The sequence below is a fragment of the Hypanus sabinus genome, chromosome 23 (assembly GCF_030144855.1).
Source record: "Hypanus sabinus isolate sHypSab1 chromosome 23, sHypSab1.hap1, whole genome shotgun sequence".
Classification (NCBI taxonomy): Eukaryota; Metazoa; Chordata; class Chondrichthyes; order Myliobatiformes; family Dasyatidae; genus Hypanus; species Hypanus sabinus.
In genome coordinates this window covers 27,081,531-27,094,186 of record NC_082728.1, presented here as the reverse complement: position 1 = coordinate 27,094,186, position 12,656 = coordinate 27,081,531, and the positions used below count along the sequence as shown (strand labels likewise).

Genomic DNA, 12,656 nt, shown 5'->3' with positions numbered 1-12,656 from the left:
CCTCAGGTTTCCTCCTCCTGAGGTCAATAATCAGCTCCTTAGTCTTGAGAGGTTTTTGTGACACCACTCAGTCAGATTTTCAAACTCCCTCCTATATGCTGATTTGTCACCACCTTTGATTTGGCCAATGACGGTGGTGACATCTGCAAACATAAATATGGAATTGGAGCTGTGCTTAGCCACACAGCCATAAGTGTAAAGTGAGTAGGGTAGGAGTCTAATCACAAAGCCAGTGCTGATGGAGATTGTGAAAGGGGTGTTGTTGCCAATCTGAACTGACTGGGATCAGCAAATAAGGAAATTAGGGATCCAGTTCCACAAGGACAAATTAAGGGCAAGGTCTTGAAGCTTATTGATTAGGTCTGAGATGGTGATAGAATTGAATGTCAAGTTATAGTTGATAAAGAGCATACTGATCTATGCATCTTTGCTGTCCTGAAGATCTAGGGTTGAGTGAAGAAACAATGAAATGGCGATAAAAAAAACAAATTGGAACAGATCCAAGTTTCTTCTCAGGCAGGAGTGGATGCGTTCATCACCAATCTTTCAAAACACTTCACACAGAGGGTGTAAGTGCTACTGGACAATAGTCATTGAGGCAGGTTACCACGTTTTTCATTATAATATGCATCCATCATAAGGGATTCCCACCCCCATCATGCTCTATTCTCGCTGCTGCCATCTGGAAGGAGGTACAGGAGTCTCAGGACTCACACCACCAGGTTCTGAAACAGTTATTACCCTTCAACCATCGGGCTTTTGAACCAGAGAGGATAATTTCACTCAACTTCACTTGCCTCCATCACTGAACTGTTTTCACAACCTATGTTCTGTCTTTCAAGGACTCTTCATCTCATGTTCTCAATATTTATTATTCATTTGTTTATTATTATTATTATTATTATTTGGTATTTTTCTTTTTGTTTTTGTACAGTTTGATGTCTTTTGCACACTGGTTGTTCACCCTGTTTGTGTGATCTTTCATTGATTCTACAGTGGTTAATAGATTTATTGAATATTCACTGCAATAAAATTAATCTCAGGGTTGTATATGGTGACATATATGTACTTTGATAATAAATTTACTTCTTAGCACTGGTATAATTGAAGCCTGCTTGAAGCAGGTGGGTACCTCAGAATATCAAAGTGAGAGTTTAAAGATATCGGTGAACGCTGCAGCCAGTTGGTCAGCACAGACCTTTAGTATCTTACTCCATCTGGACCAGTTGCCTCCTGACGTATGCTCTCACATTGAACGTTCGCCTAAAGAAATTTAAAATATGCAAAACAACTAGCTGGAAGAAGTCAAAGGGCAGTGGACGAATAGACCTAACAAACTCCTTTGTTTTTGCCATGTGGTGAAAGAATGCAGGCTGTCCTTTTGTTGGAACTGTTCTTGCAACCACCTTCTTGTGAACTGGATTGAAGCATTCAAAAGTGGTCAGAACGATAACCAGATAAATAAGAAGGTATTTGTGAGATGCTCTTTGATTAGGTGGAAGAATCAGCACAGGTTTATGACAAGAATAATTTGTGTCCATGACCTGAAATAACCTGAGCCCAGTGTTTGACTTCAGCTGGATGTAATTGGTGTTAAATGGGCTAATAGAAGGTGGAAAATCAGAGGAATGATAGCAGAGGCATTTCCTTATTTGTGAAAAGAATAGTGAGCTAATAGCTGTAGCTTTGGGACAGAGACAAAAAAAGTGGACACAGGCTAGCCTGATAAATCAGAACCAACAGAATTGCAGTATAATGGTGCAGAACTGATAGAGAAAAAAATAATAATATTGAATTTTCAGAGGTGGAGCAATGAGAACTCCAGAGTGTAACTATCGTAAGGAAGACTTCCATTCCTGGGGTTGGAGAAGAGGAATAAATCATTAGGCCAACAGGAGATATCTATTTTGTGTTTTAAGTAGAAGTGGTTTGAGTGAGTACTGGTACAAAAGACCAAATGTATTAAGAAATTGTTGGTGCAGGGTCAACATAGCTTGTGTGAATATTTGCATTGATGCAACAAAGTTGATACAATAAACTTGCAAGTAGCTTGAATCAATAAGGTTTTTTGTGGTCAGGTTTTGTGTAATAAGGTTTGTGTGGAAAGCACTAGCAGTATACCAAAGTTTAATAGCATCGGGGGCAGAAGTATGTGAAGTTGCCATTACCAGGGAGAAGGTTCTTGGGAATCTGAAAAGTCTGGAGGTAGATTAGTCACCTGGACCAGATGGTATACTCCTCAGAGTCTGAAAGAGGTGGCTGAAGAGATTGTGGAGGCATTGGTAATGATCTGTCAAGAATCAATTGATTCTGGCATGGTTCCAGAGGAATGGAAAATTGCAAATGTCACTCCACTCTTCAAGAAGGGAGAGAGGCAGAAGAAAGGAATTTATAGACCAGCTAGTCCGACCTTAGCAGTTGGGAAGGTGTTGGGAGTTGATTGTTCAGGGTGAGGTTTCTGAGTACTTGGAGGCAAGTGATAAAATAAGCCATAGTCAGCATGGTTTCCTCAAGGGAAAATCTTGCCTGGCAAATCTATTGGAATTCTTTGAAAAAATAACAATTAGTACAGACAAAGGAGAATTGGTTGATGTTGTGTACATGGATAAAACACTGGCTAATTGGCAGGAAGCAAAGAATGGGAATAAAGGGAGCCTTCTCTGGTGTTAGTACCGCTTCTTTTTACATCAGATGTCAATGACTTAGATGATGGAATTAATGGCTTTGTGTTCAGATTTGTGCATTATACAAAGATAGGTGGAGGGGCAGATAGTTTTGAGGAAATAAAGAGGCTACGGAAGGACTTCGATAGATGAGGAGAATGGGCAAAGAAATGACAGATGGTATACAGTGTTGGAAAGTGTATGGTCATGCACTTCGGTAGAAAAAAATAAAAAGATAGACTATTTTCTACATGGAGAGAAAACTCAAAAATCCAGGTGCAAAGGGACTTGGGATTCCTTGTGCAGGATTCCCTAAAAGTTAGTTTGCAGGTTGAGTCTGTGGCGAGGAAGGCAGATGTGATGTTAGCATTCATTTCAAGAATATAAAAGCAATGATATAATGTTGAGGCTTTATAAAGCATTGGTGAGATATCACTTAGAGTATTGTGAACAGTTTTGGGCCCCTTATCTTAGAAAGGATGTGCTGACATTGGAGAGGCTTCAAAGGAGGTTCATGAAAATGATTCTGGGATTGAAAGGCTCATCATATTAAGAGCGTTTGATGGCCCTGGTCCTCTACTCATTGGAATTCAGAAGAATGAGGGATAACCTCATAGAACCTATCAAATGTTGAAAGACCACAGTAGAGTGGATGTAAGAAGGAAGTTTCCTATGGTGGGGGAGTCTAAGACCAGAGGACACAGCCTCCAAATAGGGGGTCTTCCTTTTAGAACTGAGATGAGGAGGAATTTCTTTAGCCATAGAAATTCCGTCATGTTTTTTACGGAGACGTGGCTAAACAGTGATGTCCCAAACAACATGGTGGAACTGGAAGGGCGCTCGGTCTTCAGGGCTGACAGAGCTGCACAGTGACAGGTAAAAGTAGGGGAGATGGTTTATGCATCTACGTGAATAGATCGTGGTGTACTAACTCTACCATTGCTGACACTTATTGCTCTGCTGATCTGGAATACCTGATTATTAAGTGCAGACCTTTTTTATCAACAGCGACATACATGCATCATTGCTGGTGCAGTTTATGTACCACTGGATGCAATGCTAAAGTAGCCATGAAAGCCCTCAGTGCCACTATTAGCAAGCTGCAGACATTGCATCCAGACGGAGTCTTAATTGTCGCTGGGGACTTTAATCATTGTAACCTACGTACCGTGCTTCCAAGTTTTTACCAGAATGTATCATGCACCACAAGGGGAAATAAAAAGAGCAAACACAAGGAAATCTGCAGATGCTGGAAGGTTATGTCTACACAAATGTGGCTGACGCTTACAAAGCCACTACCCTCCCCCACCTGGGACAGGATGACCACCTTTCATTGTTTCTGCTTCCCAAGTATAACCCGGTCATTAAACGTGTGAAACCCACAACGAAGACAATTAGGATCTGGCTGGAGGGTGCTGACTCTGCTCTTCAGCACCAATTCCAGCACACAGACTGGAGCACATTAGCGGCCCATGCCACCACAGACTCTCAGATTAACATTGACTTATATACCAACTCTGTCCTTGAGCACATCAACAAGTGTGTAGATAGAGTGACATCACAAAAACAAAAGTTTTCCCCAGTCAGAAACCATGGATGAACAGAGAGGTTCGCCTCCTGCTCAAAGCCAGAGATTCAGCCTTCAGGTCTGGAGACCGGGAGGCTTACAGCTCAGCCAGGGCCAACCTGAAGAGGGGAATCTCTCAGTCTAAACACATATACAAACAGAGAATTGAGGAGCATTTCAGCTCCTCAGACCCCCGGCACATGTGGCATGGCATACAGGTCATTACAGACTTCAAATCACCTATTACTGTGCCCCCTTCCAGCTCTGCTTCACTCCCTGATGAGCTCAATTACTTCTACGCTCACTTTGACCAAGGGAACAAGGAGGTCGCCTTCAAAGCAGATCTCCCACCTGGTGAACTGCCTCTCTCACTTTCCACCTCTGATGTTTGCGCCACCCTGAGCAGGGTGAATGTACGGAAGGCATCTGGTCTGGATGGAATGCCTGGTCGTGTGCTCAGAGTCTGTGCAGGGCAGTTGGCTGGGGTCTTCATGGACATTTTCAATTTGTCCCTGGCCCAGGCAGTTGTCCCCACAAGCTTCAAGATTGCCACCATCGTGCCAGTGCTGAAGCATTCCACTGCCGCGGGCCTGAATGACTTCCGCCCAGTTGCACTTACCCCCATCATTGCAAAGTGCTTTGAGAGACTGGTTCTATCACATCTGAAATCCTGTCTGCCCACTACCCTGGACCCCCATCAATTTGCCTATCGCACCAACAGGTCAACAGAAGATGCCATCTCCACGGCACCTCACTCTGCCCTGACCCACCTGGACAGCCCCAACTCTTAAATCAGAATGCTGTTCATTGACTTTAGTTCAGCATTCAATACAGCATTCAATATGTTCAGCATTCAATATCGTCAAACTTCGCTAGCTTGGTGTCAGCTCATCCCTCTTCAATTGGACCTTGGACTTTCTAACTAATAGACCCCAATCTGTTAAGTTAGACAACCTCTCCTCCTCCACTCTCAACCTGAACACCAGTGTGCCTCAAGGCTGTGTGCTGAGCCCTCTTCCGTACTCTCTTTTCACCTATGACTGCATTCCTGTACATGGTTCTAACTCCATAATCAAGTTTGCAGACGACACCACGGTGATTGGCCTGATCAGAGAGGATGATGAGACGGCCTACAGGGATGAGGACCAGCACCTGGCTGCGTGGTGTGCCAACAACAACCTGGCCCTTAACACCCAGAAGACCAAGGGGATCATTGTGGACTTCAGGCATGTGAGGAGCCACACGCACGTCCCCACCTACATCAATGGAGCTGTATCAAGCTTCAAATTCCTTGGTGTCCACATTTCCGAGGATCTCATCTGGTCCCTGAACTCCTCCATCCTGATCGAAAAGGCGCAACAGTGCCTTTATTTCCTACGGAGCATCAAGAAAGCTCACCTCTGTCCCAGGATACTGACTGCTGTACCATTGAGAGCATACTCACCAACTGCATCTCAGTGTGGTATGGCAATTATCCCGTATCGGACTGCAAAGCACTCCAGCATGTGGTGAAAACTGCCCAGCGGATTATCGGCACCCAATTGCCCACTATTAAGAACATCTACCATAAAGGCTGCCTGGGCAGGGCGAAAAGCATTATCAAGGATGCATCTCACCCTAACCATGGACTTTTTACTCTCCTCCATTCTGGTAGGCACTACCGGAGCCTCCGCTCCCACACCAGCAGGCACAGGAAGAGCTTCTTCCCTGAGGCTGTGACCCTGCTGAACCTCACATCTCAGCACTAAACAGTATTGCACCCATATTGTACTGTCTCAGTACTTTTATATTTGTGTGCTGTAGTACTTTTTATTTGCAGTTATTTTGTAAATTACACTATTCTTTGCATTTCTGGTTAGATGCTAACTGCATTTCATTTGGCTTTGTATCTGTACTCGGCACAATGACAATAAAGTTGATTCTAATCTAATCTAAATCAGTGGAATTCGTTGCCACATGCAGCTGTGAAGGCCATGTCATTGGGTTTATTTAAGGCAGAGGTTGATAGATCCTTGGTTAGTTACAGCATGAAGAGAGATATAGGAAGAAGACAGGATATTGGGGCTGAGAGGGAAAATGGATCAGCCATGATGAAATGAAGCAGCAAGCTCAATGAGCCAAAAAGGCCTAAATCTGCTCCTATAACTTATGGTCTTACTTACCTAACTTAAGTTAGTTGAATATGATAATTGAATATGATAATTGCAGGGAGAACACACATCAGTTCTCATTGAGGGGTCAGTGGTTGAAAGGGCATGAGTATCTCAGAGAATCTATGCTGGGCCCAACACATTGATTCAATCAAGAAAACAGGCCTGCAACTATACTTCATTAGGAGTTTGAGGAGATTCGGTTTGGCACCAAAACCTCTTGCAAATTTCTATAGGTGTACAGTGTAGAACATTCTGGTTGTATCATAGCCTGGAATCTGATACTAAAGACCCACACCATTCAGTTCATGTCCTCTTTTTGTTACTACCACCAGGGAGGAGGTACAGGAGCATAAAGACCCACCCAATAATTTAGGAACAGCTTCCTCCCCTCCGCCATCACATTTGTGATTGATTCATGAACCCATGATCAGTACATTTTTTTGAACTATTTATTTTGTAATTTATAGTAACCTTGTGCTTGCAATGTACTGCTGCTGCAAGACCACTAATTTCATGACATGTACATTAGTGATAATAAATGAGGAAAAAGTTGTTTTCAGAGACTGAAGTAATAAAAGTAATTAGAAGTGTGTGCAGAATTGCTGGTGTTTTTACCTCTTCCAACTAGAGTATCCTTTTTAATTGATTCTAGCAAGAAAAAGTGGTAAATGACTTAAAAGCAACCAATCCAATTTGGCTTTTACCTGGAAGAAGGGTTACCTGGCAACCCGAGCATTTGTTAATGAAATAGTAGTTGGCATTTATAGTGCTGGTAACATAGTTATTCATAAGGATACATATTAAAAAGATTGCATGTTAAATTAGTGAACCAAAAAAGCAACGTCAAAAGGCAAGTGTTAAAACAAAACATAGAGAGAGAGAGAGAAGTAGAAAGGTCTAAAGATAGAACTTTATTATTACGACCTGGGTAATGAGGTATGGCTGCTCAGTGGTATGGTAAAGGAAATAGAGGATGGCTGAGGAGATATGGTAAAGCTAATGGAGAAATTTGAATTTTAGGGGCTGATAATTGATGTAAATTCATAATCATTAAGATGGTGAATGATCTGCATTCTGAATTAGGATGTGTGAGTAGAGTATTGGACAGTTTCCATTTTATAAGGTGACGGAGATCAGAAGAGCATTGCAATAATTGATTCTTTTAGAAATAAAAGCACGGTCAAGAAGCAAGAATAGACTTTGAATATCATAAAGATGGAAGACTTGAAAGCTCAGCTCAAGGTTAAATAAAACACCATTGTGCGGTATTCAGATTCTGCCCAAAAGCAATGTCATTTGTCTTCACAATGTTTCACTGAAGGTTTATAGTGCCTCACCTGGCTGGATGTCAACCATCAAAGGCTGACAATTGGAGGAGTCAAGAGTGGCAATATTGAGATGTAGTTGAGTATCATTGCTATGTACACAGAAACATAGTCTACTGTTATCTCCTATCAGATTCCTTCTTCTTCAGAACTTTTCTTCTTCCACCTATCATCTCCCAGCTTCTCACAGTATTCCCAATTTTTCTCTTCCTCCCATCTGGATCCACCTATCACCCACCATTTCATTCTCCTCCCCCTCCCCTCACCTTTTTATTTTGACTTTTGTTTTTTTTTCCCTTTCCAGTCCTGATGAAGGGTCTCGACCCAAAACGTCAATTGTTCATTTGTCTCATAGATGCTGCCTGATCTAGGGAGTTCCTCCAGCATTTCTTGTATGTTACACTTAGAACCTGACAGGATTTTAGATATTGTCAAGAAGGGGCAGCATAAAGATGAGAAAGCAAACTGGGCCAAGGATAGATCCATTTACAGGAAATTGATGTTAACCTGGCTGAAGCGGAATTCTGACTGGAGTGAATGGATTACAGAAAAGATGAATGTAGATTAGAAAGTTGGCAGCATCCACAAGGGTTTCAGGAAGAAGGGAGGTTAAGGTTACACAGTGTAGCTTGCTAAAACAATACATTTAAGGGTTGTTTAAGTAATATCAGCTATAATGGACAAGATTGGTGGGGAAGGAGGAGAGAAGCCAAGTGATCATTAATTTAGATGGAATTAAAATCAAGAGGTGTGCAATGGACAAAATGAGCCTGCAGCTTTGAAGATATGAGGAAGAAACTAGAGAATGATTGATCACAAACAAGAGAAAATCTGCAGATGCTGGAAATCCAAGCAATGCACAGAAAATGCTGGAGGAACTCAGCAGGCCAGGCAGTATCTGTGGAAAAGAATGCAGTCGATGTTTCGGGCCGAGACCCTTCAGCAGAACTGGAGAAAAAAAGATGAATAGATTTAAAAGCTGGGGGGAGGGGAGAGAGAACCACAAGGTGATAGGTGAAACTGGGAGGGGGAGGGTGAAGTGAAGAGCTGGGAAGTTGATTGGTGAAAGAGATACAGGGTTGGAGAAGTGGACATCTAATAGGAGAGGGCAGAAAGCCATGGAAGAAAGAAAAGGAAGGATGAGCACCAGATGGAGGCGATGTGTAGGCAAGCAGATAAGGTGAGAGAGGGAAAAGGAGATGGGGAATGGTGAAGGGGGGCATTACTAGAAATTTGAGAAATCGATGCATCAATGTTCATGCCATCAGGTTGGAGGCCCCCCAGATGGAATATAAGGTGTTGTTTCTCCACCCTGAGTCTGGCCTCATCATGACAGTAGAGGAGGCCATGAATTGACATATTGGAATGGGAATGGGAAATGAAATTAAAATGGGCGGCCACTGGGTGATCCCGCTTCTTCTGGCGGACAGAGCGTAGGTGCTTGGCAAAGCAGTCTCCCAATCTGTATCGGGTCTCACTGATATACAGGAGGCCACACCGGGAACACCAGACACAGTATATGACCCCAACAAGTGAAGTGTCACCTCATTTAGTAGGACTTTAGGGCCCTGAATGGTAGTGAGGGAGGAGATGTAGGGGGCAGGCATATCACAATATGCTTGCAAGGATAGGTGCCAGGAGGGAGATCAGTGGGGAGGAATGAATGGACAAAGGAGTCACGTAGAAAGATCCCTGTGAAAAGTGGAGGTGAGGGAAAGATGTGCTTGGTGGTGGGATCCTGTTGGAGATGGCGGAAGTTCCGGAGAATTATGTTTATCACAGTAGGAACCTCTGGGGAAATTTTGACTGGACAGTTAAGGAGAAGGGAAGATGTGGCAAAAGTAGAATAAACTATTTTAATACATTGCTAATATTAGGAACGTGGTGTAGTGTGATTGATACAGAGATCCAATCCAGTAATCTTAAGGAAAGAACTCAAATTTCTATGATGAGATCTGGAAATAAAGTATTATTATAAGTGAAAATGAAAAGTGGTTATTTAATTGTTGAGGAGTTGTAAAAACACACCTGGAGTTTTTGTTTGAATCTGACATAACTGTCATGTCAGCAAGCTGCTCTTGTTTAAATCAAACTACTGCAAAAAAAATAGCTGTTTAAGAAAGAGAATCTCTAAAATTTTCTCAGGACAATTAAAGACTGGCATGAAATATCATCCTTACCCTCAGTTGCAATCTGGAAAATGAGTGAATTCAATGTTAAACCCCCAGAGAACTGGAGAAAATACATTTTCTTATAATTAAATAGTATTACCAAACAGAAGTAGTTGTACCCCAGTTATTCGCAATTCTCATTTAAAAAATTGTATTATTTAGTTGTGATTGATTGACTTTATCTACAATTATGATACACCTCGCCCTTACAACTACAGCATATTATATCTAAATGGCTTCAAATTACAAACTCTACATTAAAAAGTTTTCTGCAGACAGATGTGTGATAGAGTTAATGCAGGAGGCTAATGGCACTTTGAAATGAGCTTCATTATTTCATGATTTATTGGATTTTCATCTCTGCTATATAACATCGAGAGACATCCTTGTCTAATATAAGAAATTACATAATTCAAACCATCCTCAAGTTATTCATTTTGAAATGTATATTTTTTCTCTCCTAGATGATAACGCTGATGGTGGAATAAGATCAATATCAATGCTGTCTATGCAAGAGAATGTTGCCATAAAAAAGGCTGGAATGGACCCAAGGTTCACCGTTCGAGGGTCTAAAGCTGAAGTACAGATCAAGACAAAACCTTATCGTGTAAAAGGTACAGGAACAAAACAGAAACATTCAACAAAAACTGCAAAGATTAGAAATTATAGTCTACGTGATTAAAGACAGTGTGAACTAAATTCTGCAGCAAAAAGTATAAGGTGTCACAAATACCAGATTGGATAGTTTACTCATACTGAACATTGTAAAATGATTCTAACTTCAGTAATTGAGGATGTGTGTTTAGAAGTACAGCTTTAACTGTAAAGCACATGATGGATGTATCACTAAGAATGTAGATAAAGGCAATTTTTTTTAAAAATGTAAAACAATTGAGTGGATTGCCAAAATAACACCCCTCCATCAAAAGTACTATTTTTGTGTACACTGGTTATTAAAATTATGTTCATTGCTCTACTATATGCAAGAATGCAGTAAGTATGATTTCTTTCACTCCAAAACAGGATGCAGAATATATGAGATATAAACTCAGCAGCACATGCAGCCATCTCAGCTCACCTGTAAGACTGTAATCTCGACACAATGGGACCACATTCACCTGAAGGATTACAGTTGTTCAAGGTGGATGCTCAGCACCACATTCAGGTGCAATTAGGGCAATAAATGTGACCAAGTTCCATAACATTAAAAAAAATCTGCTGGTTTGCTACATTATAGGAATTGTATGTGTAGAACTCTACTTGGAACACCTTCAGCCTTAAGAAAGCCTCATGCTTGCACAGATTCAAGCATGTCAACAACTCTATAAAATTGTATGTGTAAAACTCTACTTGGAACACCTTCAGCCTTAAGAAAGCCTCATGCTTGCACAGATTCAAGCATGTCAACAACTCTATAAAATTAAATTGGCATATTAATATTGCTGTTAAGAGCAAAATGGGTAGCATTTCCTGTCTTTTCAATATAAAACCACCTGTGGTTTCTGCAGTAGACATGTACAGTTAAACAGGGAACTCCAGACATTGCTCTCACTGAGGCCTTGCTACTCTACAGGGGATACTGCTTTTCTTAAGATTACACTGGCAACTCTTGTAAAAGACAACTTAAGGTATATATGAATTACATTAAAAGCTATTAATGTAATTCTTATATACATACACTAACATTGTCTTTTACAAGAGTTACCAGTGAAATGTTCCAGTAATTAGCTGTTTGGAAAGTGCAGTGACAAAACGTGGACATTACTGAGGAAGTACCCAAGGCAACATCAGGTTAACTGGCATTTTTGTTTAAATGCCACCTCTCAAATCCAGCATGTTCCAGATAACCAGTGTTTTACCATATTCTGAAATGATTGAAAAACAAAACAACTATAAATGCTAAAATTATAAAAACTTGAAATTGCTAGCCATTTGCATCAGTACAAAGAGGAAAGGGATTAACATTACAAGTTGAAGACCCTTCAATGGGACTAGTAAAATGAGATATCAAATCAGTTAAAGTTACAGAGAGGGTGCGAATATATTATAGTATGAGTCTGGGGTTGTAAATTAAATTGCAATTACAATCTGTTAAGAATCCATGGATCCCTCAGTAGGGGTTCATGGCATAAAAAAGGTTGGGAACCTAGTGTTAAACAGACAGTTTGGGAGTCATTAAGATCACGTAGGTATCCTGGGTCTCATCCTTTCAGAAGTATTCATTTTGTCCTGTCCATTTCTCTCTTCCCACTAGAGATGCAACTTAATCATTAATTTGTCATGTTTATCCTATTTCTCTTTGCCAAGATGCTACCTGACTGACCGTTGCATGTTTCCAGCAGCTTCTGGTTTAGTTTATCATACTTCTGCTGCTTAAAAACTTAGAAAATTTTACAAATTGTTGCATGAGATGTACAGTATGTGTGTTTTTATTCTTCACCAAACTAGAGAAATGCTGAATAACCGCTCAGTCTGAAAGAAATAATTTTGTGTGTGAATTGTAATTCCCCGATAACTAATCTAAATACAACAGATTTTAAGTTTTATTTATGAAAATGTTAATATTTCAGAATTCACTTTAATTTTATTTATGTTAAAATCTTCATGAAAATTGGTAGACTACTTTAAATGTCAGTTAAAAACAAATCTTTTAAATTCCAATCTGTGAGAATTCTTCAATGTGATTGGTAGTTTGCTGTGATAGAATTATTGCCAAGTTTCAGGAATACCTTGGACCACCTGAAACTGGTAACATCAGACTACTTAGAGCTCATAGC

The 12,656-nt window shown here is 40.7% G+C and overlaps 1 protein-coding gene across 7 annotated transcripts in view; it reads left to right on the top strand.

Moving 5' to 3' along the window:
* ccdc57 (coiled-coil domain containing 57) overlaps positions 1-10,858 on the top strand; it is a 164,619-nt gene extending 153,761 nt beyond the window's left edge. For 5 of the 7 annotated variants that reach the window (XM_059948591.1, XM_059948590.1, XM_059948587.1 and 2 more), the window contains one exon: positions 10,344-10,858. In XM_059948591.1, the coding sequence (XP_059804574.1) occupies positions 10,344-10,561 (218 nt within the window). In that variant the 3' untranslated portion in view covers positions 10,562-10,858. The remainder of the gene's footprint in view (positions 1-10,343) is intronic. The other 2 variants (XM_059948588.1, XM_059948589.1) reach the window with 2 other exon arrangements.
* The last annotated feature ends 1,798 nt before the right edge of the window (positions 10,859-12,656 follow it).